General features: G+C 37.8%; 2 protein-coding genes across 4 annotated transcripts in view; one reads left to right on the forward strand and one right to left on the reverse strand.

Moving 5' to 3' along the window:
- The first annotated feature begins 6,397 nt into the window (after positions 1-6,397).
- On the forward strand, positions 6,398-8,213 carry ARLN (allregulin). The gene is given in 2 exon segments (XM_089911298.1): positions 6,398-6,760; positions 7,447-8,213. Coding segments are annotated over 2 exon segments (450 nt in total). The 5' UTR covers position 6,398; the 3' UTR covers positions 7,535-8,213.
- A 2,770-nt stretch (positions 8,214-10,983) lies between these two features.
- The window catches only part of USP53 (ubiquitin specific peptidase 53), a 64,426-nt gene continuing 48,082 nt past the window's right edge, over positions 10,984-27,327 (reverse strand). For 2 of the 3 annotated variants that reach the window (XM_089911289.1, XM_022596300.2), the window contains 2 exons: positions 15,434-15,530; positions 10,984-13,918 (listed from right to left, as the gene is read on the reverse strand). In XM_089911289.1, the coding sequence (XP_089767415.1) occupies positions 12,904-13,918; positions 15,434-15,530 (1,112 nt within the window). In that variant the 3' untranslated portion in view covers positions 10,984-12,903. The remainder of the gene's footprint in view (positions 13,919-15,433; positions 15,531-27,327) is intronic. The other variant, XM_089911290.1, reaches the window with a different exon arrangement.

A 27,327-nucleotide genomic window follows, 5' to 3' on the forward strand; every position in this document is an offset into this window, starting at 1 on the left:
TCTTTACCTGAAAGTCCTCTATTTTCTTATTGATCTTCTGTCTAGATCAGATGTTTTGCCCATTACTGAAAGTGGAGTATTGAAATTTTCAATTATTATGGTAGATCTATTTCTCCCTCAGTTCTATCCATATCTTCACATATTTTGACTAGGATTTGCTTGGTTTCTGTAAACCTTTGACTGTTTCCAGAGTTCTGGCAAACTTATTTCAGGTTGTTTCTGCTTATTTTCAATGTTTCGTGGAGGGACAGAGGTGTGGAGCTGCCTACTCTACCATTCTGAACATGGGTCTCCCAAGGTGATTTTTTGACAGAGTTCTCATCAGAGCAGAAAAAAATAAATCTGTTTTCTAACAGGGCATATTTATAGATATGGACATAAAAGCTGAGTTTCTCCAGTAGAGGCTTGAAGCCTCATTCCCTGCATCTATTCCTCCATTTCATGTTGGTCCCTGAGTTCTCCCTGAGGAAACATGGAGCTCCATGAAACACAGTTTGAAAAACACTGTTATAAATCATTATAATCCCCTGATACTTATGTGCCTAGTACCTGTGATCTGATGTTAGAAATATTTAAGTAATCATTTTGACCTAGACTTATCTCTTGCTTGTTTCCTAACTTATTTCAAAAAACTTTCTTCCCATCTTCCCAACTTTGTGAAAAAGCACAAAGAATAAAATGTTCTGTCATTCCATCTCCCAGAGTTAACTGCTGTTAACATGTTGACATTTCTCACACTTATAAAACAAGTGTAATTCAGGTTAATATTTTATATATAGCAGTTATCACCTGGGCCTCCATTTGCTTAACACTGTTATTCTAGCTCACACCTATGTCAATATTGTCATGTCTACTCTTGGAAACCTATTACATGACTTTATGAGAGAAGACATGTCATGTATTGACTAACCTTTCAATCTGCACCCTCAATGACCAACCCGCCAACACCTTTCAATAAAACAAAGGTTGATTGCTCTATTGGTTAGCATAATGAGACTTCAAGGCTGTGGGTTTTAACATCTTTGTCCTCTATGACTACCAATTAAGCTTGGCCATATTGAAGTTGTTTTTAAACTTCAAAATGCAGCAGAATGCCCTCTTTATTTTGAAATAAAATATTTTATGAAACCCCAAAATATAAAATAAACAAAACTGAGCTCTTAAGGTTGAAGTCTGTATGTGTGCGAGTAGGTAGGGGGAAGAGGGTAGGCAGTTTATTCACAGCAAATCCTGCTTAGCCTTCCTAACATCCCAACCATGATGCAGAACCCCAGGGCTCTGGGACAGAGTGTTTGAATATCCCATATCTGTGAGATGTCCTCAGCCAGTCCTTCTAAAGAATTGGATGACTATTGCATCTGTATCTCCTATGGCTCCTCAGATAGTGCCTGACACACAGTAGGCATTCAAGGAGTATTCACTGAAATAAAAGACATGAAATCCAAAATGGGGGAATGGATTAGTGTATATCCATTACTGGTACTTGAGAAAAATCTCAGAAAGTATCCTCACTGACAGTGGTAGATCAGTAGTGGTAGATCTCAGTGGTATCATTATACTACTGTGTTACAAAAGAGATAATTAAGATTGTATTAGTGGCTGCAGAATACAAGAAACATAACTGAATAAATATTTAATTTCTTCCACATTCAAGGTACGGTTTGAGAGACTATAGAGGCTGCAAAGACGGTAAAAATATAGGATAGGTAAAATATCCTGAAGAATATTTAATACTCTGATAGGGGAGATAATTTACATAAAATTTTGCTACAAAGCAAGCCAATGTACCAAACTATGTCAAGAAAATTTCAATGTTTTTTGAGCTGAAGGTAGAGAAGTTTTGAAAAATGACCAGTAGACACCTCATCAACAGGTGGCTGTTACAGAATGTAGAGGGTAATTGATGCAGAAGAAAGGCAAAAAACTATGGGAACAAATACTCACTGCATAATTTTCAGAAGATAACTCTCACCCTAAGAAGAAAGCATGACATATGAAGTAGTTGGAGATGAGTTAAATGTGAACTTTTTTGCAATTGGTGTGTTAAAAATACTGAGAATGGAGAGATGAACGTGAACTGTAGCGAGGGAAACTTTCTGAAGTTGGCAATTTGAACTGAAAAAGGATGGGAAGGATTAGGATAGGTGGGGAAGCATTTCAGTTTAATGAAGACAACATGTGCCAAAGCCTAAAGGCCAAAAGGAGAAGAGTTTCCATGAGGAAGAAGAAGAAATCAATCTGGCTGGAACAACGGGTGTTTGCTGGGCACCAGGTTGGCTGAGTGGGGTGGAAACATTAATAGCGGGAGCTGCTAAAGGTCAAGATGAAGATAAAAGAGAAGCTGCGGGATTCCCTGGTGGCGCAGTGGTTGAGAGTCCGCCTGCCGATGCGGGGGACACGGGTTTGTGCCCCGGTCCGGGAGGATCCCACATGCCGCGGAGCAGCTGGGCCCGAGGGCCATGGCTGCTGAGCCTGCGCGTGTGCTCCGCAACGGGAGAAGCCACGACAGTGAGAGGCCCGCATACCGAAAAAAAAAAAAAAGAGAAGCTGCAACAAATAGCAATTAGTTTTGATGACTGTACAACTCTCAAAGAAAACTATCATAGGTATGTAAAGTAGTAATGATGGAAAAGCAATAAGAGAAATGAAAGTCCTAAGGATATTGAGGTGGCCTGAGATGTGGACAGTGAAATAGATTACCCAGAGAATTCGACAGCTTGAATAGAATCCAGGGTGACAGAGATAAATCCTCTGAATTGACGGTAAAGTTGCACCGGTGTCAATTAAGAAAACCAGTTTCTGATTTTCTACTGTAAGTTTAATGGTGAGCTCTGGGGTGCAGCTGAGGATCAGGTGACCCTGTCATTTGATGGGGTACTGTCCCTCAGAGGGGTAAAAATATACCCTCTGAGGGTGCTGGGGTCTAGGGAGATTGTTTTTTAAGCTTTTCTTTCTCTACAGCCATTAGAAATAGAAAACAAGAGTATTCATAACAGAAGACACCAGAGTCACTATAACCCCCCCAAACAGTTCACACAAATGTTTTCTCCTGTTAATCTAAATTCAGAAAGAGAAAAAGACAAGAAGAGACTCTTACCATTCTCGTTTATTTGATACTACAGGCAGAAATCTGGGAGACTAACCGGTCGAATTCTCATCTTCTGCCGGCTTATGTTAGAGGTCCCAGGATCTGTCACCAGCAGCAGCCCTGGAGTGAGCAGTGTCCAGTTAGTGACATCCATCCTTGATACCAGAATTGTGGGCAAGGAAATGTTCTCTACCACACTGTCCCTTGCAGGACTCCAAATGGATTTCACAGTTTTACCTCCAGCTCTAGGCTAATCCCAGTGGTTTACTGTCTGTATACTAGTAGATGGACTAAATGCTATCTGACTAGACATGACAACACCACACAGCAGTGAATAAATTAATAACTAGATTATTTCTCATTTTGGTATTCCTTTATGGATTGAGTCAGACCAAGGAACTCATTTTATAACAGAAATAAACTATGTGCTTGCAAAAACTTTGGGGTACTCATTAAAATTTCATGCCCTGTACCATCCCCAATCCTCAGGGCAAATAGAACATAAAAATCTAGACGTCAAAAGGACTTTAGTGGCTTCCCTGGTGGCGCAGTGGTTGAGAGTCCGCCTGCCGATGCAAGGGACACGGGTTCGTGCCCCAGTCCGGGAAGATCCCACATGCCGCGGAGCGGCTGGGCCCGTGAGCCGTGGCCGCTGGGCCTACGCGTCTGGAGCCTGTGCTCTGCAGCGGGAGAGGCAAAAGGACTTTAGGAAAAGTCTATCAAGAAACTGGACTTAATGGCCAGAAGCACTACCTCTGGCCCTTATAAAAATCCAGAATACTCCAAATAGAAGGTGTGGATTAACCCCTTTTGAAATAGTGTTTGGTCACCCTGTGCCTACTGACGTCTCTAAACCTCCCATTTCTGGATTGAGTGAACACTATAAGGACTTAAGTGAACAATATGATACTATGACTAGCCATATACAGGAACTAACTAGTATACTTGGGGGATATTATCGACAGTAAAAAGGGCATGGAATGCACTGACTTGCTATCCCCTTTGACCAGGAGATTGGGTATACATCAAGGTTTTTAGAAGAAAGCATGCATTGTCATCTTGCTGGGAAGGCCCTTACAAACTGCTGAACACTTACACTGCCATCAAAATAAAGGAAAAATCCTCCTGGATTCATGTGAGCGCTGCCAGCTTTGACCCAGATCAGCAGCACTCCCAGGACAACTGGAAGACCATTCCTAAGGTGACCTTAAACTAAGGATTTCCAGGACCAATTTCCAGGTCCCAGAAGCAGACAAAATCATGAAGTAGACAGTTTTTCCCAAGATCACAGATCAAGAAACTTCCTTCTACCTATTTTCTCCCCTATTGCATCTCCCTAGTCCCAGATGAAAAGAAAAAAAAGTGCTTCCTTGTAACAAAGCCCTCCCTTTCTTTAGCCATTTATTAAAAGGCTGACTGGAGGGGCTTCCCTGGTGGCGCAGTGGTTGGGAGTCCGCCTGCCGATGCAGGGGACACGGGTTCGTGCCCTGGTCTGGGAGGATCCCACGTCCTCTCATCCCACAGTGAGAGGCCCCCGTACTGCAAAAAAAAACAACAAAAAAAACCCCTTTGGCTTCTTTGTTCATAAACTAGCGCCACATAAACACACTAGACCAGATATTATAGAAAACTGGCTTGTATACACAAGTCTAAGTTCTTTTCAGTACTAAGATCCTTTTTCTTAGGCTTTGGAACTTATGAGTTGGAAAAGGCAGTTCTAAATCTTTCCATAGTAACAGAACAAGAGTTCAATATTGGTATGCAAATGTCAGAAGCCTTTCAGTCAAAAGTTAGTAGCCTCTGCTGGACTTGAAAATCTTCTTGCCCTGGACACACTGACAGCCCAAGAAAGAGGAGCTTGTGCCATCACTGATGAAGCATGCTGCTTCTATGTAAATCACCTGGGACAAATAGTGTCTAATCTGCACCTTTTGAAGACAAGATAAACACCCTCCATCAGATAAACGAGGCTCAGCCATTCTATTGGACTGACCTATTCCCAGGGATGGGAGACTGATTTAATGGGATATGGGGAAGTGTGCTTAGATGTGTTATTTTCTGTTTATTCATCCTCATTCTAATCTATGTTCTTCTCTCCCTTTGCAGATCCCTTGCCACTCTGCTGCTAACCCAATTCTTCTCTCCACAGCCACTAACTCAGAGTTTATGTGAAACTTCTAGGGAAGTTTCAGACAGGGGAATGAAGGAGTTCAGAGCATATCACCCCAAAATATGTCACTTTGGCATATTGAATATTTTCAGTTAAAGGCATCTGAGAAACAGCTGGTGCTAGAAGGGCACTCTGACCTTCCTTTTTCTTCCTGAAGGAGATAAAATTCCCACGTAAAAGATGCCCTCCCTACATCAGGAGGAAGAAAAATATTTTTATCACCAGAGATGGGAAATTGGACCAAAAAATCCATACAAACAAACCTTGTTAAACTAACCCTTATCTTCCTAGTCATTTCTCCACAATTTACTACCCCTAACCAAACCTCTTTGTCTTACTTGTTTCTTTTTCTAAAAGGTAGAAAAGCTTTCTGCGCTGGTCACTTCCTCAGGTCTTCATTCTCTTGTGAAGGTTCCCATGTACATGTTAAAAAAAAAAAAACCCTAAAAACCACTTCTATGCTTTTCTCCTGTTAACCTGTCTTACGTCAATTTAATTCTTATGCCCAGCTGGAGACCCAAAGAGAGTAGAGGAGAATTTTCCCTTGCCTACAATGGTAAATCATTTTCTTTCTGCTAACATTCTAATGTCATGGGGGATCACACTCCCAAACCCTTGGATTATTCTTAAATTCACTCCTTTGAGATACATACAAAATTCTCACGTTTTGCTCTCTGGCCCCTTTAGAAACTTACGCTCACACGATGTCAACCTCATTAGAGCTGTTTACAGAATTTAACCAAATAAGTGTAACATGTCAGGGACAGTACAAAACCCATTAGAGGAGGCTCTTTTAAAACCTTGGCATAAGGACCCAAACGGAATACACGGATAAGGAGAGGCGACCATGGGCACTTCCAAGGTGGAGTCAATCACCTGTCAGGAATGGGACGTGAAGTGACTTCCGGTCCGGCCAGAGTGAATTTCTTCTAGCGAAACCTGAATAACCGGCTTCCCACCTGGACGCTGCAGGCCGGAACGGGCGGACAGCTTCCCCCGCCTCCAGGTGGAGACACCGCTGTCCGTCCGCAGTCACGGAGGTAGCGGACCGACGGGCGGTGCCTGCGCGCTGGGAGGGGCGGGCACAGGACCCACTTCCGGGGCGGGTACAGGGCCCATTTCCGGGGCGGGGAACAGCGCATGCGTTGTGGGGGGTGGGGGGGGGTCGGACTTCGTCCACTTTTCCGGCGAGGTGAACGCGGAAGAGCGGGAGCTGAGGATTTCCGACTACTCAGATTGTGGCGCGGCGACTGCTGCAAGATGGAGGTGGGCTTGGCGGCCGAAGATGGTCGGGATGGTCCCCGGGAGCGGCGAGGCTTGGGTGAAGCCGAGAGGCCGCAGCAGAACCACGAAGTGCGGCCTCAGTCCGGGGCAGACCGGTTACCAAAACATTCCTACTGGTTGGATCTCTGGCTCTTCGTCCTCTTAGACGTGGTGTTGTTTTTCTTCGTGTATTTTTTGCCCTGGTGAGTACTCTTAACGCAGCGTTGAAATGGTAAGGGGCTTAGAGACCATCTACCCCAGTTTGGGGAGGTGGGTGCGGGAGAGGCGAGGAAATTGCATTACGGAAAGTTACGGCCTGTCCACCATCATCCAGCTGGCGAGTGGTAGGATAGGGTAGGCGCGGGAGTGGAACGAAGACCAGAGTGAAAATGTCCTTCCTTGGCACCTCAGTTGAGGGTGTTCAGATGAGGTGTAGAGGAAACTTGGCTTCATAATTTTTTTGTTCTATGTTGGGAGGAAACCGGCTGGGTTTGAGTTCCTGCACTACCACGAAGAAACTGGAGACGTTATTTGGCTTTTTGGAGCTTTATATTCACATTTACCATTTGGGACCAATAGTAACCAGGTCATAGGGGTGTGGTGTGGCGTGGTGTTTTAGATTAATCGCCAACTTATCTAAAAGCGATTTATTTGCATATTGCCTGGCAGCAGTCAGCGCTCCGCTAAAGCTACTGTTAACTGTACGACGGTTTGACCGTGAGCAGGCCGTGCACGGTTATCTCACATGGGTCCAGAACTGGACTCTTGACTTCGTACTCAGATGACCTTACTTTTCAGTGTCCCCATTTCAGTAAATGTTAACTTTATTCACTCACTTCACCTCCCGGAAGCCTGGGTCTCATTTTCTGATTTCCCGCTTTGCTTTATATACACACCCGCACACTCCAAAACACCAACTGATGAGTCACAAAACTCTAGATTCCACTTGGAAAATCCATGGTCTCCATTTTCATTGCCACCCCCTCTGAGAAGACAGTTTTGGCAGAGGATAAAGGAAGGGGACTTAGAGAAGGGGCTTGGGGGAGCAGAACAAGAAGGAGGATACAGGACTGAGATGATACAAGGGACAAGTTCAGGGGAGGAGCAGTGAGCTGAAGGAGGAAAAGCGGTGCAGCTCATTTAGTCATTAAACAGCTCCTTTGGACTTCGGAGCTAATCCTTTATGCACTGTAAGTTAATTTCTCTCAGCCATCATGCTTATTGAATTTGCGGTAATTATGTCTTCTTCTCTCACCCCCAGCCCCCAATTTTGGCAAAAATTTGGGCATAAACTCACTGTTGGTGAGGCCCCATTGTCTCTGATTCCTTGGATTTCTTGAATGGTGTGGCCGAGGGTTCAGTGGGACCAATGGAAGATGGGTGTTTCTGTAAAATCCTCTGTCAAGTCATTTGTAAAGGAGAATCTTTCCACCCACTCCTCCTGATATTTGGTAGAGTGATACTTCAAATGCAGTGTTTTTTTGTTTGTTTTTGTTTTTTTTAATGATCTGAATTTTCAGCTCTGGATAGAAAATGGAAGACTTATAAAGAATAGTCAGGCCTTTTTTTGCTCATATCAATATGAAAATCATTTAGGAATAGGCAAATGACTAAGACAATCAAAGTTTTCAAAAGTTGGCATAAAGTATTTAAAGGGAAAGAAAAAGGAAACATTGTTGACAATTATTTGGTTTTTACAGAATGGTTTGCCTGATACCTAAATTAAGAATTTTGGCTCCTGGAGTGGATCCTGAAAATGACTACAAACTTCTAGAAGAAAGAAGACAGGATTGTGCACCAGAAGAATTTCAGACTCTAAGGGACCTTCATTTCATTTTACACATTCTGTTATTCTTTGCGGGAACTATATTAAATGGGTAATGATCTCAGCCATTCATAGCTAAGTTCTTAAAACTCGGCTCTGATTCACATTTTAAAACTTTTTACAGATTATTTGGTGGCTTTACAGGGGCTGAACATAAAAAGTATTTATACATTAAGATTTATTATACTCATTAGGAAATAGATTGTTTTTCCTTTAACATTTTAAGGGTTGGCCAAGGTTTAGTATGATGCAGATAATATGGTGAAATAATAAGGTGAAATATTTAGAAATAAATTATTCAAAAGCAAGGGAAGAATTTTGAAAAAAGGAGTTAAAAGCTATACAGAAAATGCAGGCCCACAATATATTTGCTGTAAGTGCCAGTTTAATTTTTAGATTAAGTGGACCTCTGTTATGGTTGCTAGGTTGGTACAATCTTAGAGAAAGTATATAGTATCCAGTAATGAAAGGCTAGAGTGCATGGGGTCTTACCTGGATCCTTCCCCTCACTTTTAAGCTCTTGAACTCTGTAAAGTAGGACTGTGTGTTTCAAACCTAATTTTTATTGTGGTTGCATTAAGAATGTTTGTGGCCAAAACATGTTTATTATAATGTCTGTAACTTACTTTAATACTCCAGCAAAGTCACCATATTTACTCTTTGAGCAAATGTTTGAGCACTTACTGTGGGCCAGGTACCACACTGAACGAAACAGACAAAAATACTTGCCTTTATGGAGCTTACGTTCTTTTTTATCTAAGTATGTTAACAAGAATTTATTTCCCAGGAGTGATCAGCTAGTATTTAGTCAAAAAGGTCACATTCCCAAAGCAGCTACTATAAGCCCTTCAGAAGCTATTCCTATTATATAACAGATGTTAGAAATGGGCTCTTGTCCTTGAAATTGGTGACATTTTATATATTGGAATTGCCTAAATATTTTTCCCGTCCCTTAGAAGCAGGGCATAGATCTGGTAAACTCTACATCCTCTGTTCTTTAGAATGGCATTTAGGGTTAGTGTGAAATCTGGGATTGATTTTGCAGGGTTTTAGCCTAATGCTGACTATAAGTTTAACAATTACGCCTTCAGAGAACCTAACAAACCTGCCTGAGGAGAACTTTTTAGGCAAGGTTGAAGCATCTAGAGAAACAGAACTGGGATGTCATTGAGGGTACCAAACAGATTGTATGAATTGTTTTGTGCTACTTGCTAGTAATTTTGTCCAATAAATGTTGATTATACAGGTAAATTGGGTCTGATTTCCTTTCATTTTAACAGATTACTTGTGTGTTAGGTCACACACAAAGATTTATAATCCATACTACCTTTCTGAGCCTAGAATCAGCCTTCTACCACAACTATTGAATATTCTGAAAATTTCTAGTACAGGGAAGATACTACTAAGAAGAAAGATCGTAGTATTGTGACATGACTGTAAATGGTATCCAAAATGGTGGCAGTATGAGGTTTGAATATTTCCTACAGATGAAATTGTGCCTACCACTGAACTGTGCCATCTCAGGGTAACATAGTATACTTGAAGGCTTTTAACTGGGTAAATGGGACACCAAGAAGAATTGGCAAACTTGCTGTGATAAAAATAGAGACATCAAAAGTATTTACATCAATGTGACTTTAGTCTGATAAATTCCTTTGTAAATTTCATATAAGTGAAATGATTGTTTTAATAACCATTTGAAATCAACTGGCCAATGAGCAATTGTGAGGAAGTCTTTAGAGTTCTGTTAACCTGAAAATTTTAGGATGTGAAGTGCTCCATAGACCTAGTCCCTAAATGTAATGGGAATACATTCAGAGACTACAGAATATTTAGTAAGGGCATTTAACGTAGAGGTAATTATGCTCTAGGAAAAGGGTCATCAAACTACACTAATGTTTGTGGCCAAAACATGTTTATTATAATGTCTGTAACTTACTTTAATACTCCAGCAAAGTATTGCCTCTTTAAAGGCCTGTGAGCCAAGAATGATTTTTAACATCTTAAAATGATTGAAAAAAGTCAAGACTATTTCATGATGTGAAAATGATGTGAAATCCAAGTTTCAATGCTTACAAAGTTTTACTGGAACACAGACATGCCCATTCATTTGCATACTGTTATGTAAATGTTACCTTACAGCTGTTTTCACACTACAGTGGCAGAGTTGAGTAACAGAGATCCTATGGTCCACAACGCCTAAATTATTTACTATCTGGGTCTTTAAAGAAAGTTTGCCAACTCCTGTGGGAACGCTCCTTTAGGCCTTGAGGGGGTTGAACTCTTAGGAGTCTCCTGTGATAAATATTTTGATCAGTGATATTCCAAGTTCACCCCTAAACTTTAAATTGACTTACATTTCCCATAAAATATATAATTCACAGAGGTGAAAGGAAGCCACAGTTTATGAATGCAAAGAAAAGTCCCAACCATATTAAATTAAAAATCAGTTTATCCCCCCCCAAAATTTTGAATCAGAAGAAACTGACTTCACACAAAGATACTCTGAAGTATTCTGAACATTACAATCGTTGGCTGTGTTATTTTAAAAGTTATAATAAGCTTATAACCAGAAGAAAACATCTATAAAAATAGACACCCTAGAAATAAAAAATTCACATGTGCACGATTAGTAAATACATATTCAATCTATATTTGGAGTGTTGAATCAACAAAAACAAATGGTCAGTTTCTAGTCTATTAGTACTATAACGATTCAGGAGGTTTCAACTGGACAGTACTTTAAAAAGAGCCCAAATTGGACGTTTCTATTTGATATTTGCAACTCAATTGTGAGTTGAATCCCATACAAATCTATGAGATTGTTTATAAGTATCAAAATCAGTTTAAATGTTTCAATTAATACATTTTCAACTGGACAAAACAACTACACAAAGTTTTTGAAAGCTATTAAAAATACTTGAAGCTCATTTTTCTAGTATTTTACAATGTTATAAAAGCAGTAATTAAATACAGTGACATTTCAGATACAATTTTACAAATTTACAATATTTACAAACCCCCCATACTAAAAGCTATGTTAAAAAAAAAAGCTTTCTTAAAAGATAAAATTTTATTTAGTTGATATTCAAGTATTTCTAAATTAAGAGAATATAAAGTAATAATCACCTACTGTTATAGCTAGAAAAGGCTATTAAAAACTTCTCTAGGTGGAAGACAAAATTTGGCCAAGATTTGATAACTCAGGGAGCTTAGACTTCTACAAGCAATTACTTTCTACTTATCTAGAAAATAAGATTCATTTACATTTTGGAATATTTTAACAATTTATGGGATTGGTCAAGATATTAAATTTACTAATCAGTTTATGGAATTATTATGTTTTATATATAAAATTTAAATTCTCAATTCTCTAGTGTGGACAATATAAAACTATTCTAAACTACAATTAGTTTACCAGCTTAGTACAAAATTAAATGACAACTATGAAATAAGGCAATTACTTATTTTCACTTGTAAGGTCATAATAATGGAAAATCCCTTTTTTTTTTTTTTTAAAGAAAGACTTCTCCATGAAAATAGGTGGGGTAAAAATTATTTGTTTAGAAAAAAGGGAGGGTGCTCAAATTAATACATTTCATTAAAAATTAAATCTATATGAAAGGCAAAAATTTAATCTGGAAACCCAGAAAGATTTTCAAGAATATGAAAATTACTAAAATGGGCTGACAACCTATAAACAGGTAATATTATAGCAGGGAAAATTTAGGCAGTCACAGTGATATTCTTAAAAAGAGGACTATAGGTTAATTCCTAACACTGGTTATTAGCAGCCCAAAGTAAACCAAACCAAAATAAAAACCTTTCACATTTCATATAAAATTAGAAAAAATGTAACAAGATAAATATACTAAAGTGAAGTATTTTTAGCTTACATGACTGAAGTAATGTTTATGAATGCATACAACAAAGGATATTCTGAAGATAAAAATTCTAGGAGCAAAACTGTCTTCTCTTCTGACCTTGAGAATTTAAAAATTGTTTTATCATTAAGGCTTTTTTTCCCCAAATGCCATCAATTTCATGGGTCGATACATTTTAAGACACTTAAAGGGATCGTATGTAGTAGACTATCACAGAAGTCAAAAGCAAATGGGTGAAGTCCTCTTTTGGCTCCCCATTAGAAAGTGCTTCCTCACAAAGCAAATATTGCTTTGACTACACAAGCTACATATCATCTATCTTTCAGTTAGCAGAGTTTACCAATCTACATATGAGTACTGGTTAGTTTAATACCTATGGGTCTACCAGTCAGAAAATACAGGGACAAATTACATTTTTACTCAACTGCAGCATATGATAAATGACTTTCTGCATACCCCCGGATTTTCTATTTTTTGAGGCACGCCAAGACTATTCAGAGGGAATTCCAAAATATCCAATAAGTAGATCTTCACAAAATAAAATATCTGTATAGAAAGTTAAAGTGATTAATGAGTTAAATATTGCCATGGTTTTAATTTCATATAGCACTAGGTTTGGTCATTTGATTCCTAGTTAATGGCCTCAGAAGTAAAAGCCTGTCGGTTTCATCATTTATCTATTACAATGTATACCAGGTTTATATCTTTGCTTGGAAGGGCAGTTTGAACCAAGACTACTATGTAACACAGGCCCTAGCCCTCTTTCGTTCTGAGAAAGTGAATTATCATTACAAATGCCACTGCTCTCTGGAAAACAGAGCTTGGGCCTCTGATGGTATTTCAATCTATATGTATCAGTCATGCAGTTATCCACTGAAAAATAGGTAGTTAATGAAACTGTCTCATTTGGACAGGTAGAACTAGAGTCTATTTCTGGCTGGCAAGGAGCACCAACAGCTGTACCCGAGTCTGCCTGAAAATCATTAGCTGAAGAGCTGGACGGGGTGTTTGATGTGTTGCCGACATACTCTTTTGCTTGAAATGTTTCCTTAAGTCTTTCATCATTCACATATGTACTCACTTCTAAACCTGGTTCTGAAGCTGTACTCAAACTGTGCTTTGGAAGACTAGAGGAATTAGCTTTAAACATCTCTGTTGGTTTGACAGCAGGTGGAGCATCATTTTCCTCTGACTGTGGCACATCATTTTTCTCTGACTGTGGCACACTGGTTATAGCATATTTCTTTGGTGGCAGAGGGGGTGGGGTATTCTGGCAAACAAGTTCTGGCATCTGACAACCATCAGATCTGCTGGTTGACTGAATGAGATGTTCCCTGGATAGAGAGTTCTCAGAGTAACACTGTTCTATCATATTTTGCTGCTGGATGAGGGGAGCAGTTCCTGGCTTCAACCCCACAGTTCTCATGTGTGAAGACCACAATGAAGATGGTGAGACTGTTCCATTACTGTTCACTCTCTTTGCAGAAGCAGAATTATCATCAACGTGAAAAAGCAAACCTGTTCTCTCAGAATTTTCTATATTAAGCCACTCAGAAAATTTGTATTCACTTGCTTTTTCAAGTTTCTGATCATCTGACTGGTGGGTATGCTCTCTTGCTGTATGGTCCTTGAGTATTTGTGGATTGGATGAAGGGAATAACTTTCCATTGGTTTCACGTATATGTGACCTGAAAAACAAAAACAAAGCTAAAACGCCATACACAAATATGCAAAATTGGAGGGAAAACAAACATTTGTAGTTTAACTTCCCAATACAGCACTTATGTTATTTGCGTAACATAGCAGAAATGGAAAGATATTTGCAACCATTAACAATTTACACTCTCTGAATCCAAAATCTTTATGCCAGAATACATAAATGTTTATTAGAAACATCCGTCATTACCAAGATCAGATTTATAACCAGAAGTATAATTAAAAAAGCAAATTTCAGGGGCTTCCCTGGTGGCGCAGTGGTTGAGAGTCCGCCTGCCGAAGCAGGGGACACGGGTTTGTGCCCCGGTCTGGGAAGATCCCACATGCCGCGGAGTGGCTGGGCCCGTGAGCCATGGCCGCTGAGCCTGCGCGTCCGGAGCCTGTGCTCCGCAACGGGAGAAGCCACAACAGTGAGAGGCCCGCATACCACAAAAAAAAAAAAAAAAAAAAAAAAAGCAAATATCAGAGAATTCCCTGGCAGTCCAGTGGTTAGGACTCGGCGCTTTCACTGCCCGGGCCCAGGTTCAATCCCTGTTTGGGCAACTAAGATGCCACAAGCCACACAGTGCAGCCAAAAAAAAAAAAAAAAAATTCAACTTAAAAACACTGAAATTACATTTATTGTGATAAAATGTAGCACAGACTTAAGAAAAATGTTACTAGCAAACAATTCAATATTCTAAAACACTTCCCACCCAAAGTTTATAGCAATAGAGGTACTTTAATTTTGATATATAATGCTATAAGGATAGTATACTAATTAAAAATAATTTAGTTAATCAAAGACTACCTTTATTTAAGTAATAGTTAACTTCTAAGGTGAAGAAAAATGATATCACATTGCAAATTATTTATCTTCATATGATTAAATTATTTTTCTCATGTGAATTGCATAAAATTCAATTAGAGCACAAAGATGAAAAGAGTTGAGGCTCTGCTAAGTAGATAAGAGCTATATTCAAATCTCAACTCCGTTGCTTTGGCCAAATTACTTAATCTAAGCCCCAAATTTTCTCTTTTGTAAAATACCATACATCTCAAAAGAATGCTGTGAGGTTTAAAACAAACAATCATATATTGTACAAGGTACTTTGTAGGCCCCGTATCATTAAGGTTTACATCCTTTTAATGATCCCCAATAAAACATGCATCATAATACTCTAGACCAGCAGTCCCCAACCTTTTTTGGCACCAGAGACCAGTTTTGTGGAAGACAATTTTTGCACTGACTTGGGAAGGAGCGTGTGGTTCAGGCGGTAATGCGAGCGATGGGGAGCGGCAGATGAAGCTTCGCTCACTCGGCCGCCACTCACCTCCTGCTGTGCGGCCCAGTTCCAGTATCAGTCTGCAGCCCGGGGCTTGGGGACCCCTGCTCTAGACCCATTGCTTTCAGCGTAGTGACAGGTAGTATGCCTTTCTGATAAAGAGTTCCTATAATACATGCATTTAATTTAAAAGATTTTAGTATTCCAAATAGCTAGGATTACCTTTTTATCAAAGGATCTTTTATTTGTAGATATGATTCTGGGTGGGACTCATAAGATTTATAGGCTACTTCCAGGTTCTTGGGTTCTTTTCTAAAGCCTGAGGAAGGGAATGAGAAAAAATTATTTAAGTGATCTTTTAGAATTTACTCCATCTATACTTCTCCATAATTTACAAAAGATTTTCTATAATCAGGTAATTCTCTTCCAAATTAACAGATGAAAACTAGTTCTTCAAGCCTCGGCTCAAATAATACCTCTTTCCTGAACCCTTTATACAAAATCAATGGCTCTTTCCTCAATTTTTTTTTTTTTTTTGGTACGCGGGCCTCTCTCTGCTGTGGCCTCTCCCGTTGCCGAGCACAGGCTCCAGACGCGCAGGCCCAGCGGCCATGGCTCACGGGCCCAGCCGCTCCGTGGCATGTGGGATCCTCCCGGACCGGGCACGAACCCGAGTCCCCTGCATCAGCAGGCGGACTCTCAACCACTGCGCCACCAGGGAAGCCCCTATCCTCAATTTATTATCTCTTGAAAATGTCAGCAATCCCCCAAAAGTGTTATTCTAGATGGGTCGTGTGTAGCTGTGCTTCCCTTGTTTACTCTTTACTGACAAAATGGTGGGAAAACGCTACATTTGGAGACAGATGGCTTGAGTTGAAGTTTGGATTCACAGCTTATTGGTTGGTAACTTTATATTCCTAAAACCAACTTTACAAACTTATACCACCTTACAGTCTAGATTTCTGCCTTTAAGTAATGCGATGCTGATATCTATTTTACCAACGTCACAGAAATATTAGGAACATCAACTGAATTTAAATGGGTGGGAGGGTATTATGATAACATAAAATGTTATCCCACCACTAACTAGCTTCCATTTATTGACTGCTTACTCAAGTTGTAAGAAGTTGATAATTATTTCATTTAATTTTTACAACTGAACACCTTTTTACTTGAAAAGACAATGAACGAACTTCAGTTATTCAGACTTGAGTATGTGTCAGAAATTTTCTTGAAAATAAGAGAAGTGAACCTGTCACTTCGAATAAAACAACTGGCAGTATTTATTGCCAATGATAAAATTTAACCTTTTAGATGAAAGTAAGAGTTTTGGAAAATTTGTATTTACCACCATGAGTTCTGTACTTTTCCAATACTTATAAAGAAAGACTTCCTGATAATATCTGTGGTGATGTTTTAAAATCTGTTCTTTAAAAGTATATAGAGAGGGCTTCCCTGGTGGCGCAGTGGTTGAGAATCTGCCTGCCAATGCAGGGGACACGGGTTCGAGCCCTGGTCTGGGAAGATCCCACATGCTGCAGAGCGACTAGCCCCGTGAGCCACAATTACTGAGCCTGCGCGTCTGGAGCCTGTGCTCTGCAACAAGAGAGGCCGCGATAGTGAGAGGCCCGCGCACCGCAATGAGGAGTGGCCCCCGCTTGCCGCAACTAGAGAAAGCCCTCACACAGAAACGAAGAGCCAACACAGCCATAAATAAATAAATATATATATAGAGAGAGAGAGAAATGGGACTTCCCTGGCAGTCCAGTGGTCAAGACTCTGCACTCCCACTTCAGGGGGCATGGGTTCAATCCCTGGTTGGGGAACTAAGATCCCGCATGCCGTGTGACATGGCCGAAAAAAAAAGATATATAAAAAAATGTATCCAGATAAATGACCTGGAAAACAGAATGGTGGAATTCACTGCTGCGGAAGAGAATAAAGAAAAAAGAATGAAGAGAAATGAAGACAACCTAAGAGACCTCTGGGACAACACTAAACGCAACAACATTCGCATTATAGGGGTCCCAGTGGAGAAGAGAGAGAGAAAGGACCAGAGAAAATATTTGAAGAGATTATAGTCGAAAACTTCCCTAACATGGGAAAGGAAATAGACACCCAAGTCAAGGAAGCTCAGTGAGTCCTATACAGGATAAACCCAAGGAGAAACACGCCAAGACACATATTAAACAAACTACCAAAAATTAAAGACAAAGAATAATTATTGAAAGCAGCAAGGGAAAAATGACAAATAACGTACAAGGGAACTCCCATAAGGTTAACAGCTGATTTCTCAGCAGAAACTCTACAAGCCAGAAGGGAGTGGCATGATATACTTAAAGTGATGAAAGGGAAGAACCTACAACCCAGATTACTCTACCCAGCAAGGATCTCATTCACATTCGATGGAGAAATCAAAAGCTTTAGAGACAAGCAAAAGCTAAGAGAATTCAGCACCACCAAACCAGCTCTACAGCAAATGCTAAAGGAACTTCTCTAAGTGGGAAACACAAGAGAAGAAAAGGACCTACAAAAACAAACCCAAAACAATTAAGAAAATGGTCATAGGAACATACATATCGATAATTACCTTAAACGTGAATGGATTGAATGCCCCAACCAAACGACACAGGCTTGCTGAATGGATACAAAAACAAGACCCATATATATGCTGTCTAAAAGAGACCCACTTCAGACCTACGGACACATACAGACTGAAAGTGAGGGGATGGAAAAAGATATTCCACGCAAATGGGAATCCAAAGAAAGCTGGAGTAGCAATACTCATATCAGATAAAATAGACTTTAAAATAACACAATAATAGTGGGGGACTTTAACACCTCACTTACACCAATGGACAGATCATCCAAAATGAAAATAAATAAGGAAAGCTTTAAATGACACAATAGACCAGATAAATTTAATTGATATTTATAGGACATTCCATCCAAAAACAGCAGATTACACTTTCTTCTCAAGTGCACACAGGACATTCTCCAGGATAGATCACATCTTAGGTCACAAATCAAGCCTCAGTAAATTTAAGAAAATTGAAATCATATCAAGCATCTTTTCTGACCACAACGCTATGAGATTAGAAATGAATTACAGGGAAAAAACGTAAAAAGCACAAACACATGGAGGCTAAACAATATGTTACTAAATAACCAAGAGATCACTGAAGAAATCAAAGAGGAAATCAAAAAATACCTACAGACAAATGACAATGAAAACACAATGATCCAAAACCTATGGGATGCAGCAAAAGCCGTTCTAAGTGGGAAGTTTATAGCTATACAAGCCTACCTCAAGAAACAAGAAAAATCTCAAATAAACAATCTAAACTTACACCTAAAGGAACTAGAGAAAGAAGAACAAACAAAACCCAAAGTTAGCAGAAGGAAAGAAATCATAAAGATCAGATCAGAAATAAATGAAAAAGAAATGAAGAAAACGATAGCAAAGATAAATAAAACTAAATACTGGTTCTTTGAGAAGATAAACAAAATTGATACACCATTAGCCAGACTCATCAAGAAAAAGAGGGAGAGGACTCAAATCAATAAAATTAAAAATGAAAAGAAAGAAGTTACAACAGACACAGCAGAAATACAAAGCATCCTAAGAGACTACTACAAGCAACTCTATGCCAATAAACTGGACAACCTGGAAGAAATGGACAAATTCTTAGAAAGGTATAACCTTCCAAGACTGAACCAGGAAGAAATATAAAAAATGAACAGACTGATCACAAGTAGTGAAATTGAAACTGTGATTAAAAATCTTCCAACGAACAAAAGTCCAGGACCAGATGGCTTCACAGGTGAATTCTATCAAACATTTAGAGAAGAGCTAACACCCGTCCTTCTCAAACTCTTCCAAAAAACTGCAGAGGAAGGAACACTCCCAAACTCATTCTATGAGGCCACCATCACCCTGATACCACAACCAGACAAAGATACTACAAAAAAAGAAAATTACAGACCAATATCACTGATGAATATAGATGCAAAAATCCTCAACAAAATACTAGCAAACAGAATCCAACAACAACACATTAAAAGGATCATACACCATGATCAAGTGGGATTTATCCCAGGGATGCAAGGATTCTTCAATATACGCAAATCAATCAATGTGGTACACCACATTAACAAACTGAAGAATAAAAACCATATGATCATCTCAAGAGATGCAGAAAAAGCTTTTGACAAAATTCAACACCCATTTATGATAAAAACTCTCCAGAAAGTGGGCATAGAGGGAACCTACGTCAACATAATAAAGGCCACATATGACAAACCCACAGCAAACATCATTCTCAATGGTGAAAACTGAAAGCATTTCCTCTAAATCAGGAAAAAGACAAGGATGTCCACTCTCACCACTATTATTCAACATAATTTTGGAAGTCCTAGCCTCAGCAATCAGAGAAGAAAAAGAAATAAAAGGAATCCAAATTGGAAAAGAAGTAAAACTGTCACTGTTTGCAGATGACATGATACTATACATAGAGAATCCTAAAGATGCCACCAGAAAACTACTAGAGCTAATCAATGAATTTGGTAAAGTTGCAGGATACAAAATTAATGCACAGAAACCTCTTGCATTCCTATACACTAATGATGAAAAATCTGAAAGAGAAATTAAGAAAACATTCTCATTTACCATTGCAACAAAAAGAATAAAATAGCTAGGAATAAACCTACCTAGGGAGACAAAAGACCTGTATGTAGAAAACTGTAAGACACTGATGAAAGAAATTAAAGATGATACCAACAGATGGAGAGATATACCACGTCCTTGGATTGGAAGAATCAATATTGTGAAAATGACTATACTACCCAAAGAAATCTACAGAGTCAATGCAATCCCTATCAAATTACCAATGGCATTTTTTACACAACTAGAACAAAAAATCTTAAAAATCTGTATGGAGATACAAAAGACCCCGAATAGCCAAAGCAGTCTTGAGGGAAAAAAACGGAGCGGGATGAATCAGACTCCCTGACTTCAGACTGTACTACAAAGCTACAGTAATCAAAACAATATGGTCCTGGCACAAAAACAGAAACATAGATCAATGGAACAAGATAGAAAGCCCAGAGATAAACCCACACACATATGGTCAACTAATCTATGACAAAGGAGGCAAGGATATACAACGGAGAAAAGACAGTCTCTTCAATAAGTGGTGCTGGGAAAACTGGACAGCTACATGTAAAAGAATGAAATTAGAACACTCCTTAACACCACACACAAAAATAAACTCAAAATGGATTAGAGACCTAAATGTAAGACGGAACACTATAAAACTCTTAGAGGAAAACATAGGAAGAACACTCTTTGACATAAATCACAGCAAGATCTTTTTTGATCCACCTCCTAGAGTAGAGGAAATAAAAACAAAAATAAACAAATGGGACCTAATGAAACTTAAAAGCTTTTGCACAACAAAGGAAACCATAAACAAGATGAAAAGACAACCCTCAGAATGGGATAAAATATTTGCAAACGAATTAACGGAGAAAGGATTAATCTCCAAAATATATAAACAGCTCATGCAGCTCAATGTTAAAGAAACAAACAACCCAATCCAAAAATGGGCAGAAGACCTAAATAGACATTTCTCTAAAGAAGACATACAGATGGCCAAGAAGCATATGAAAAGCCACTCAACATCACTAATTATGAGAGAAATGCAAATCAAAACTACAATGAGGTATCACCTCACACCAGTTCGAATGGGCATCATCAGAAAATCTACAAACAACAAATGCTGGAGAAGGTGTGGAGAAAAGGGAACCTTCTTGCACTGTTGGTGGGAATGTAAATTGATACAGCCACTATGGAGAACAGTATGGAGATTCCTTAAAAAATTAAAAATAGAATTACCATATGATCCAGCAATCCCACTATGGGGCATATACCCAGAGAAAACCATAATTCAAAAAGACACATGCACCCCAATGTTCATTGCAGCACTATTTACAATAGCCAGGTCTTGGAAGCAACCTAAATGCCCATCAGCAGACGAATGGATAAAGAAGATGTGATACATATATACAATGAAATATTACTCAGCCATAAAAAGGAACGAAATTGGGTCATTTGTAGAGATGTGGATGAATCTAGAGACTGCTATACAGAGTGAAGTAAGTCAGAAAGAGAAAAACAAATATCGTATATTAACTCATGTATGTGGAACCTAGAAAAATGGTGCAGATGAACCGGTTTGCAGGGCATAAGTTGAGACACAGATGTAGAGAACAAATGTATAGACACCAAATGGGGAAAGCCGTGGGGGGGTGGGGATGGTGGTGTGCTGAATTGGGCGATTGGGATTGACGTGTATAAAATTGATGACTAATAAGAACCTGCTATATAAAGAAATAAATAAAATAAAATTCAAAAAAAATGAGTTTTAAACAAGAAGCACTGCAGGTACAATGTTACCAAAAAAAAAAAAAAAGAAAAAAGAAATGTATCAACATTTGGAAGACTTGCATAATTTAGCAAACCAATATTTTCCAAATGAGGATACATGGATATTTCAAAATCATGCGTGAGTAAAGGATTTATTCATTCTTTAAATGAATAAATAAAATATTTAAGATTTTCAGGTTTAATGCCTAATACAGTGAATCTTAATAGATATAGCAACAAAAGCTGTTTGAGGTCCTCAATACCTTTTGAAAACAACCGTTCCAGTTAATTGCAAATAGGTGTCTTTTTAAAATCTGAGTCACAACTATTCTGTAAAACTTCCCTTTTTATAACCAAGGAATTGAGACTTAGGGAAATGAAGTGTCCTAACCGATGCCATATAGGTGGTTAAGTGGCAACACTCAAACAAACCCAGGATTAACTGCAAAGCCAGTGCTCTTTCTACTACCTGCAGGCTCTCTTTCATGTATGCCTAAAACACAAGGTCATTATACAGAATCTCCTTCTGATGAAACTAGGCCATTAGTATGAACATCAAATAACAGGATATACTTTAACATGCTGATGCCCACAGAAGATATCAAAATATATGGCATTAGCTTGAATATTCAATTCATTCCCTATCCTTCTGTACAATTCCAGTAAATTTTTCTGTATTTTTCCTTATTTTTAGTTGACCTTTTCATCATGTTAATTTATTTCAGTTTCCTCTCATTCTCATGCTTCTAGTCTACTGTACACCAAATCTGTGAACCAAAGATTGCAAAGAAAACAAAATCAAGTTATTAAAAAAGCAACTTTTATTTTTTAAACAATAGATAACTTTATCTTAGATGCCTTTTTATTTCTAAATTGATGTTCTAGGTACATTTTTTAAAACCACCCTGTCACTCAAAATTCAACTGGAACCTATAGTTGATAACATCTAAATATTACCCTATTTTAAAAATCTATATTGGTTATTATATGCCTCTGCGAGTTAAATCTTAGAAGTAATTTCCAAGAAAGAGTAATGTAATATACATGAAAAATTAATACCCTATATGCCATATTGCTCACACAGTAAATGGCAGCTCCCAATAAAAATGAGAAACACTGTTTTTTCTTCTTTTAAATCACCTCCACACTGTCCACCATATTTCCAACTCACTGATCCAAGACAAAATAAGTATAAACTGAGACAAATTCTTCTTACCTTCCCCTCCGCCAACTATTTCTATATCCACCAAGTGCCATACTAATAAAGTCTCAGAAATAAAAGGCAATATAATATATCACAGAGAGTCTCATGACCCTGTAACCTTGACACACTGCCTGAGTCTCAAAAACTAAGCCTCCCTCTTAAGTGAAGTACGTCAGACAGACAAAAACAAATATCATATAATATCACTTGTATGTGCAATCTAAAAAATGATACAAATGAACTTATTTACAAAACAGACAGACTCACAGACATAGAAAACAAACTTATGGTCGCCAAAGGGGAAAGCAGAGGGTGGGGGAGGGAAGTAAATTAAAGAGTTTGGGATTAACATACACATACTACTATACGTGAAATAGATAAACAATGAGGACCTGCTGTACAGCACAGGGAACTCTACTCAGTATCTTGTAATAACCTATACTGGAAAAGAATCTGTAAAAGAATAGATATATATATACATGTATAACTGAATCACTCTGCTGTACCCCTGAAACTAACACATTATAAATTAATTATACCTCAGTTTAAAAAATGGTTGTTAAAAAAAAAAACTAAGCCTCTCTCTTTGACAGCTACTTTATGACTAAAGAAAAAAAAAGTAATATCAGAAGGAATCTTGATTATTTTTCAACCTGTAAAGTCTGAAAAATTTGTAAGTTAAAGTTACATTATAATTTCCCACCCACTGTGATTTTAACTTTGGAATGTTTATTTACTTCTTAACTTATCCAGAACTTCAAGTTTAATATTCACAAATACAAAAAAAATTAAATACTTAATTCTTAAAGATTTCTTTACTTTTATTAAAGTATCCACGCAATGGGCAGCAGGAGGCAGCAGAGGTTTTATAAATATGTTTGAAATTTTAATATCACTATGGCAGGCATTCAACCAAGTGGTTTGACTTCAGAATTCCAACTAACTTAAAAATAGATGTGTTATTTTTCTCCTCTGCTGACATAGACATCCATGTGTCTTTACTGAGAATTTTGGCTTCAGGTTCTTTGCAAATCTAAGATAGTCAGATTTTAACACTTGGCACAGAAAATACTTCAACATCAAGGCAAGACGCTTTAATTAATAATGCTAATTTTGGTACTGTATACAAAAAACCTAAAGCCCAATAGTCAAGAAATAAAAATATATATACTTAATCTGAAAAGGTGACCTAGATTTAAAACAGACTTACATAGCAAGAAAACCAAACTGCTAGTCTAGACACTGTAATCCTCATTCTTGTTGTATCAGAAGATTTCAGACTATAATAATAATACTGCAATTACAAAGTCTAAACATTCAAGAGCAATAACCTAATCAATGACCTGATTTACTATAAAAAGACAGTTAAGCAAAATTTGAATATTTTAGAAAAAAATCACAAAACTTTAACTATATAAATATTTCTGGCTAAATTTACTACATGCCAAAAGGAACAGAGAGATACTTTAATATGTAATAATCTACCCTATCAGATACTAAACTTGGGGATGATACAAAATAAAAAGGCAAGAGTCAGTAACTTCTTTCCTCACTGGGATTATAATTTAAAGAAAGAGCAAATAATGCTATTTTGTTACAAATTAAATTTCAATACTGAAAGTTTATGGTTTTAAAAAACATATAAACATTTGGTGATGGGCCACAGCAAGTGCCTCTCAATGGTCTATGAAACTCTTAGAGAAAATAAATTTAGTATGCACAGAAACAAAACCAACTGTGAAAAGTACCTCATTCTTCAGATATACTCTCTAAATGAATATACTCTGAAGTTTGCAAAAAACATCTTAGAGGAAATAAACTTATGTATACGAATAAACTCTTCCAGTAAAATTTTTTCATTTACTAATTTTAGGATTTAACAACATTAAGGGTAGTATATTTCACTTAACATAATGGAGGTACAGATTTTTTTACAATAAGAATTTAGGAAATTAACAGATTTTTTCTGACCACTGATTAACTTCTTTCACTCTTCCTTGTCATTTGCAAGATCAAGATTCTCAGCTTGAACTAACCCTGACTTCTATGATTAACTGAGATTAAGCCAAGTATTACAGACCTCAAAGTAAATGGCAAAAGTTTTCTGAAAGACCTAATAATTCCTTTGTGATTTGTTATTTACAATCTATAAATATCCAAACACATATTTATTCAGTAGATAACCTTACTCCATAGAGAAAAGAGTCCATTAGGTATGAACTCCTTCAACTGACTCATCTAACACAATATACACTGAATGGTACCAACACTCACCTTTATCTCTCCCATTACAGAAAAACTACTACTCCCTTAATTCAAAGCTTTCCTTTGAAGTTCCATTCTCACTCTACCTCCAGAGATCTTACTCCATTAATTACTGTTCTGGTCTATTCTTATCTTCACACCTTTCTCACCCTCTGTACATCATTAGTTCCTTACCCTTTGTAACATAAATGCAAAACTAAGCTCTTGGTTTCATTTTTCTCCTTTAGGTAGGGCTTCTTTACTATTCACAGCAAGGGTTTTGACAGACATGTGCACTTATTTACTTCTCCTATTTACTTTTTATTCTACTGTAACCTTTTTTGAAAAACTTTTAATTTGAAGATAATTTCATAAAGTTCAGAGAAGTTGAAAGATATGCCTACCTGCATATCCTTTACTCAGATTCACCTATTATTAACACTTTAGTCCACTTTTTTTTCTGAAGCATTTGACAGTAAGTTACAAACATCATGACCCTTTACTTCTAAACACTTCAGTTCTACCTTAATCTTGCTTCTATTCTAATGTTCCCTCTATTCTAATGTTTCTCTAATACTGCTTTTACTAGGTCACTAATGACTTACTAACTGCTAAACCAAACTTGGACTTTTTAATCCTTATTCTGCTTAATCTGTGATCACTTTTCTTTTTGAAGCTCTCCATTTTCCCAGTTTCCGTGTGCTAACTCCCTCTCCTGTATTTTCTCATACTTTCCAACTACTCCTCATTCTTTTCCAAAGTTGCTCCTTCTCTCTACTCTTAGCTCATCTCTCTTAGTCAGCAAACCCCATGTTTCTTCCTTTGTCTATTTTATTTTCCCTGAAATCTCCCATTTTCCTGCATGATGTTGTCCATGTCTACCGCATTCAATTCCCATATATGTTGATGGCTACCAATACATAATCTTTCCTGCATTCCAGACATTTGTTCCTAACTAATCTACTTACCTAGATGACAAACCAAACAAATCCAAAAATAAATTTGCCATCCTCTCTCACCCTCAAAATTTGTCCCTTCTTCCTATATTCCTCCATTTGGTAAAAGGTGAATCCACTTATGTAATACCCAAATACGGCCACCCCCAGCTTTCTCCTTTTCCCTCACTGTGCACATCTGTCACAGAAAGTGACTCCACTGTCCACACATTCTTATAATCTCTCAAATCTTCTTTCTTGACATTGATACTGCCTTAGTTTATACCCTCATCTTTTCTCTCCTAGGCTATTATTCATCTAAATAATTTTTCTCCCACTGCTCCAAATTCACCCCCTACACTGCCACCAGAGTCCTTTCTAAATGCAAACTGGAGTATGCTACTCTCCTTGTCCTTAGATGCCTTTCCATTTACTTTTCCATTTTACTTTTATGCTAAAAATAGCATAAAAGTTTCATCATGATTTGGCTTCTCTCTACCCTCTAACCATCATCTCACAATTTCCAGGTATGCATTCCAGCCTTGTATATAACAAACTAGCTGTATCCTTCCAATATGTGATAATTTCTCCTGACCATGTGCTTTTGAACATGTCATTTCTTCTGTTTTGAATGTAATTTAAGGCATTTGACATTCTCCCCATTAGTGACCCATTTTTAAAAGAGGAGCTAAAATAATCTAAGTGGCATTGTGGAATTTCACAATGTTCTCAAATAGCTTTAGGCAGTGTAGGTATGTTTGTTTGCAGCAGAATCCATAAATATAATAGGCTATATAATATCTCTATCAATGAAAAACTATCAGTGAGATAATTACAATGGCATTGTTATAGATTTTAATTTCTCTACCATCACATAAACTTGTACAGACTAATATTGAAAGCTGACTTAAATGTCAAACAAAATATGAAAATAAAAAAATTTCTAAGGTTTCTTAACTTTGTAAAAGTCTTTTACCTGTGGATAGAAAGTCATTCTTCAGGTCAATAATGTAAGTGTACCCCCATTTTATAATTAAGAAGTAGGAGAAATCCAAGAAAATCATACCAAGCCACAAAAAATTAAACTGTGCCTTACTGAAAAAAAGGAAAAAATCCACACAGGGTCAGTTTTTAGCTTGCAAAAAAAATTCCTATACCCACTTTAACATGTTCTCAAAGACTAGGGGAGGGAAATACACATACAGATACCACAAGGCATGAACATTAATAAAGTTTCCCTAAGCAAACACTAGCTTAAAGAACTACGGTAGGCTTTGAAGTTTATTAAACAAGAAATAATTTTAAT

The sequence above is a fragment of the Delphinapterus leucas genome, chromosome 5 (assembly GCF_059928025.1).
Source record: "Delphinapterus leucas isolate spDelLeu-1000000601 "Yukka" chromosome 5, BTC_Dleu_Yukka2, whole genome shotgun sequence".
Classification (NCBI taxonomy): domain Eukaryota; kingdom Metazoa; phylum Chordata; class Mammalia; order Artiodactyla; family Monodontidae; genus Delphinapterus; species Delphinapterus leucas.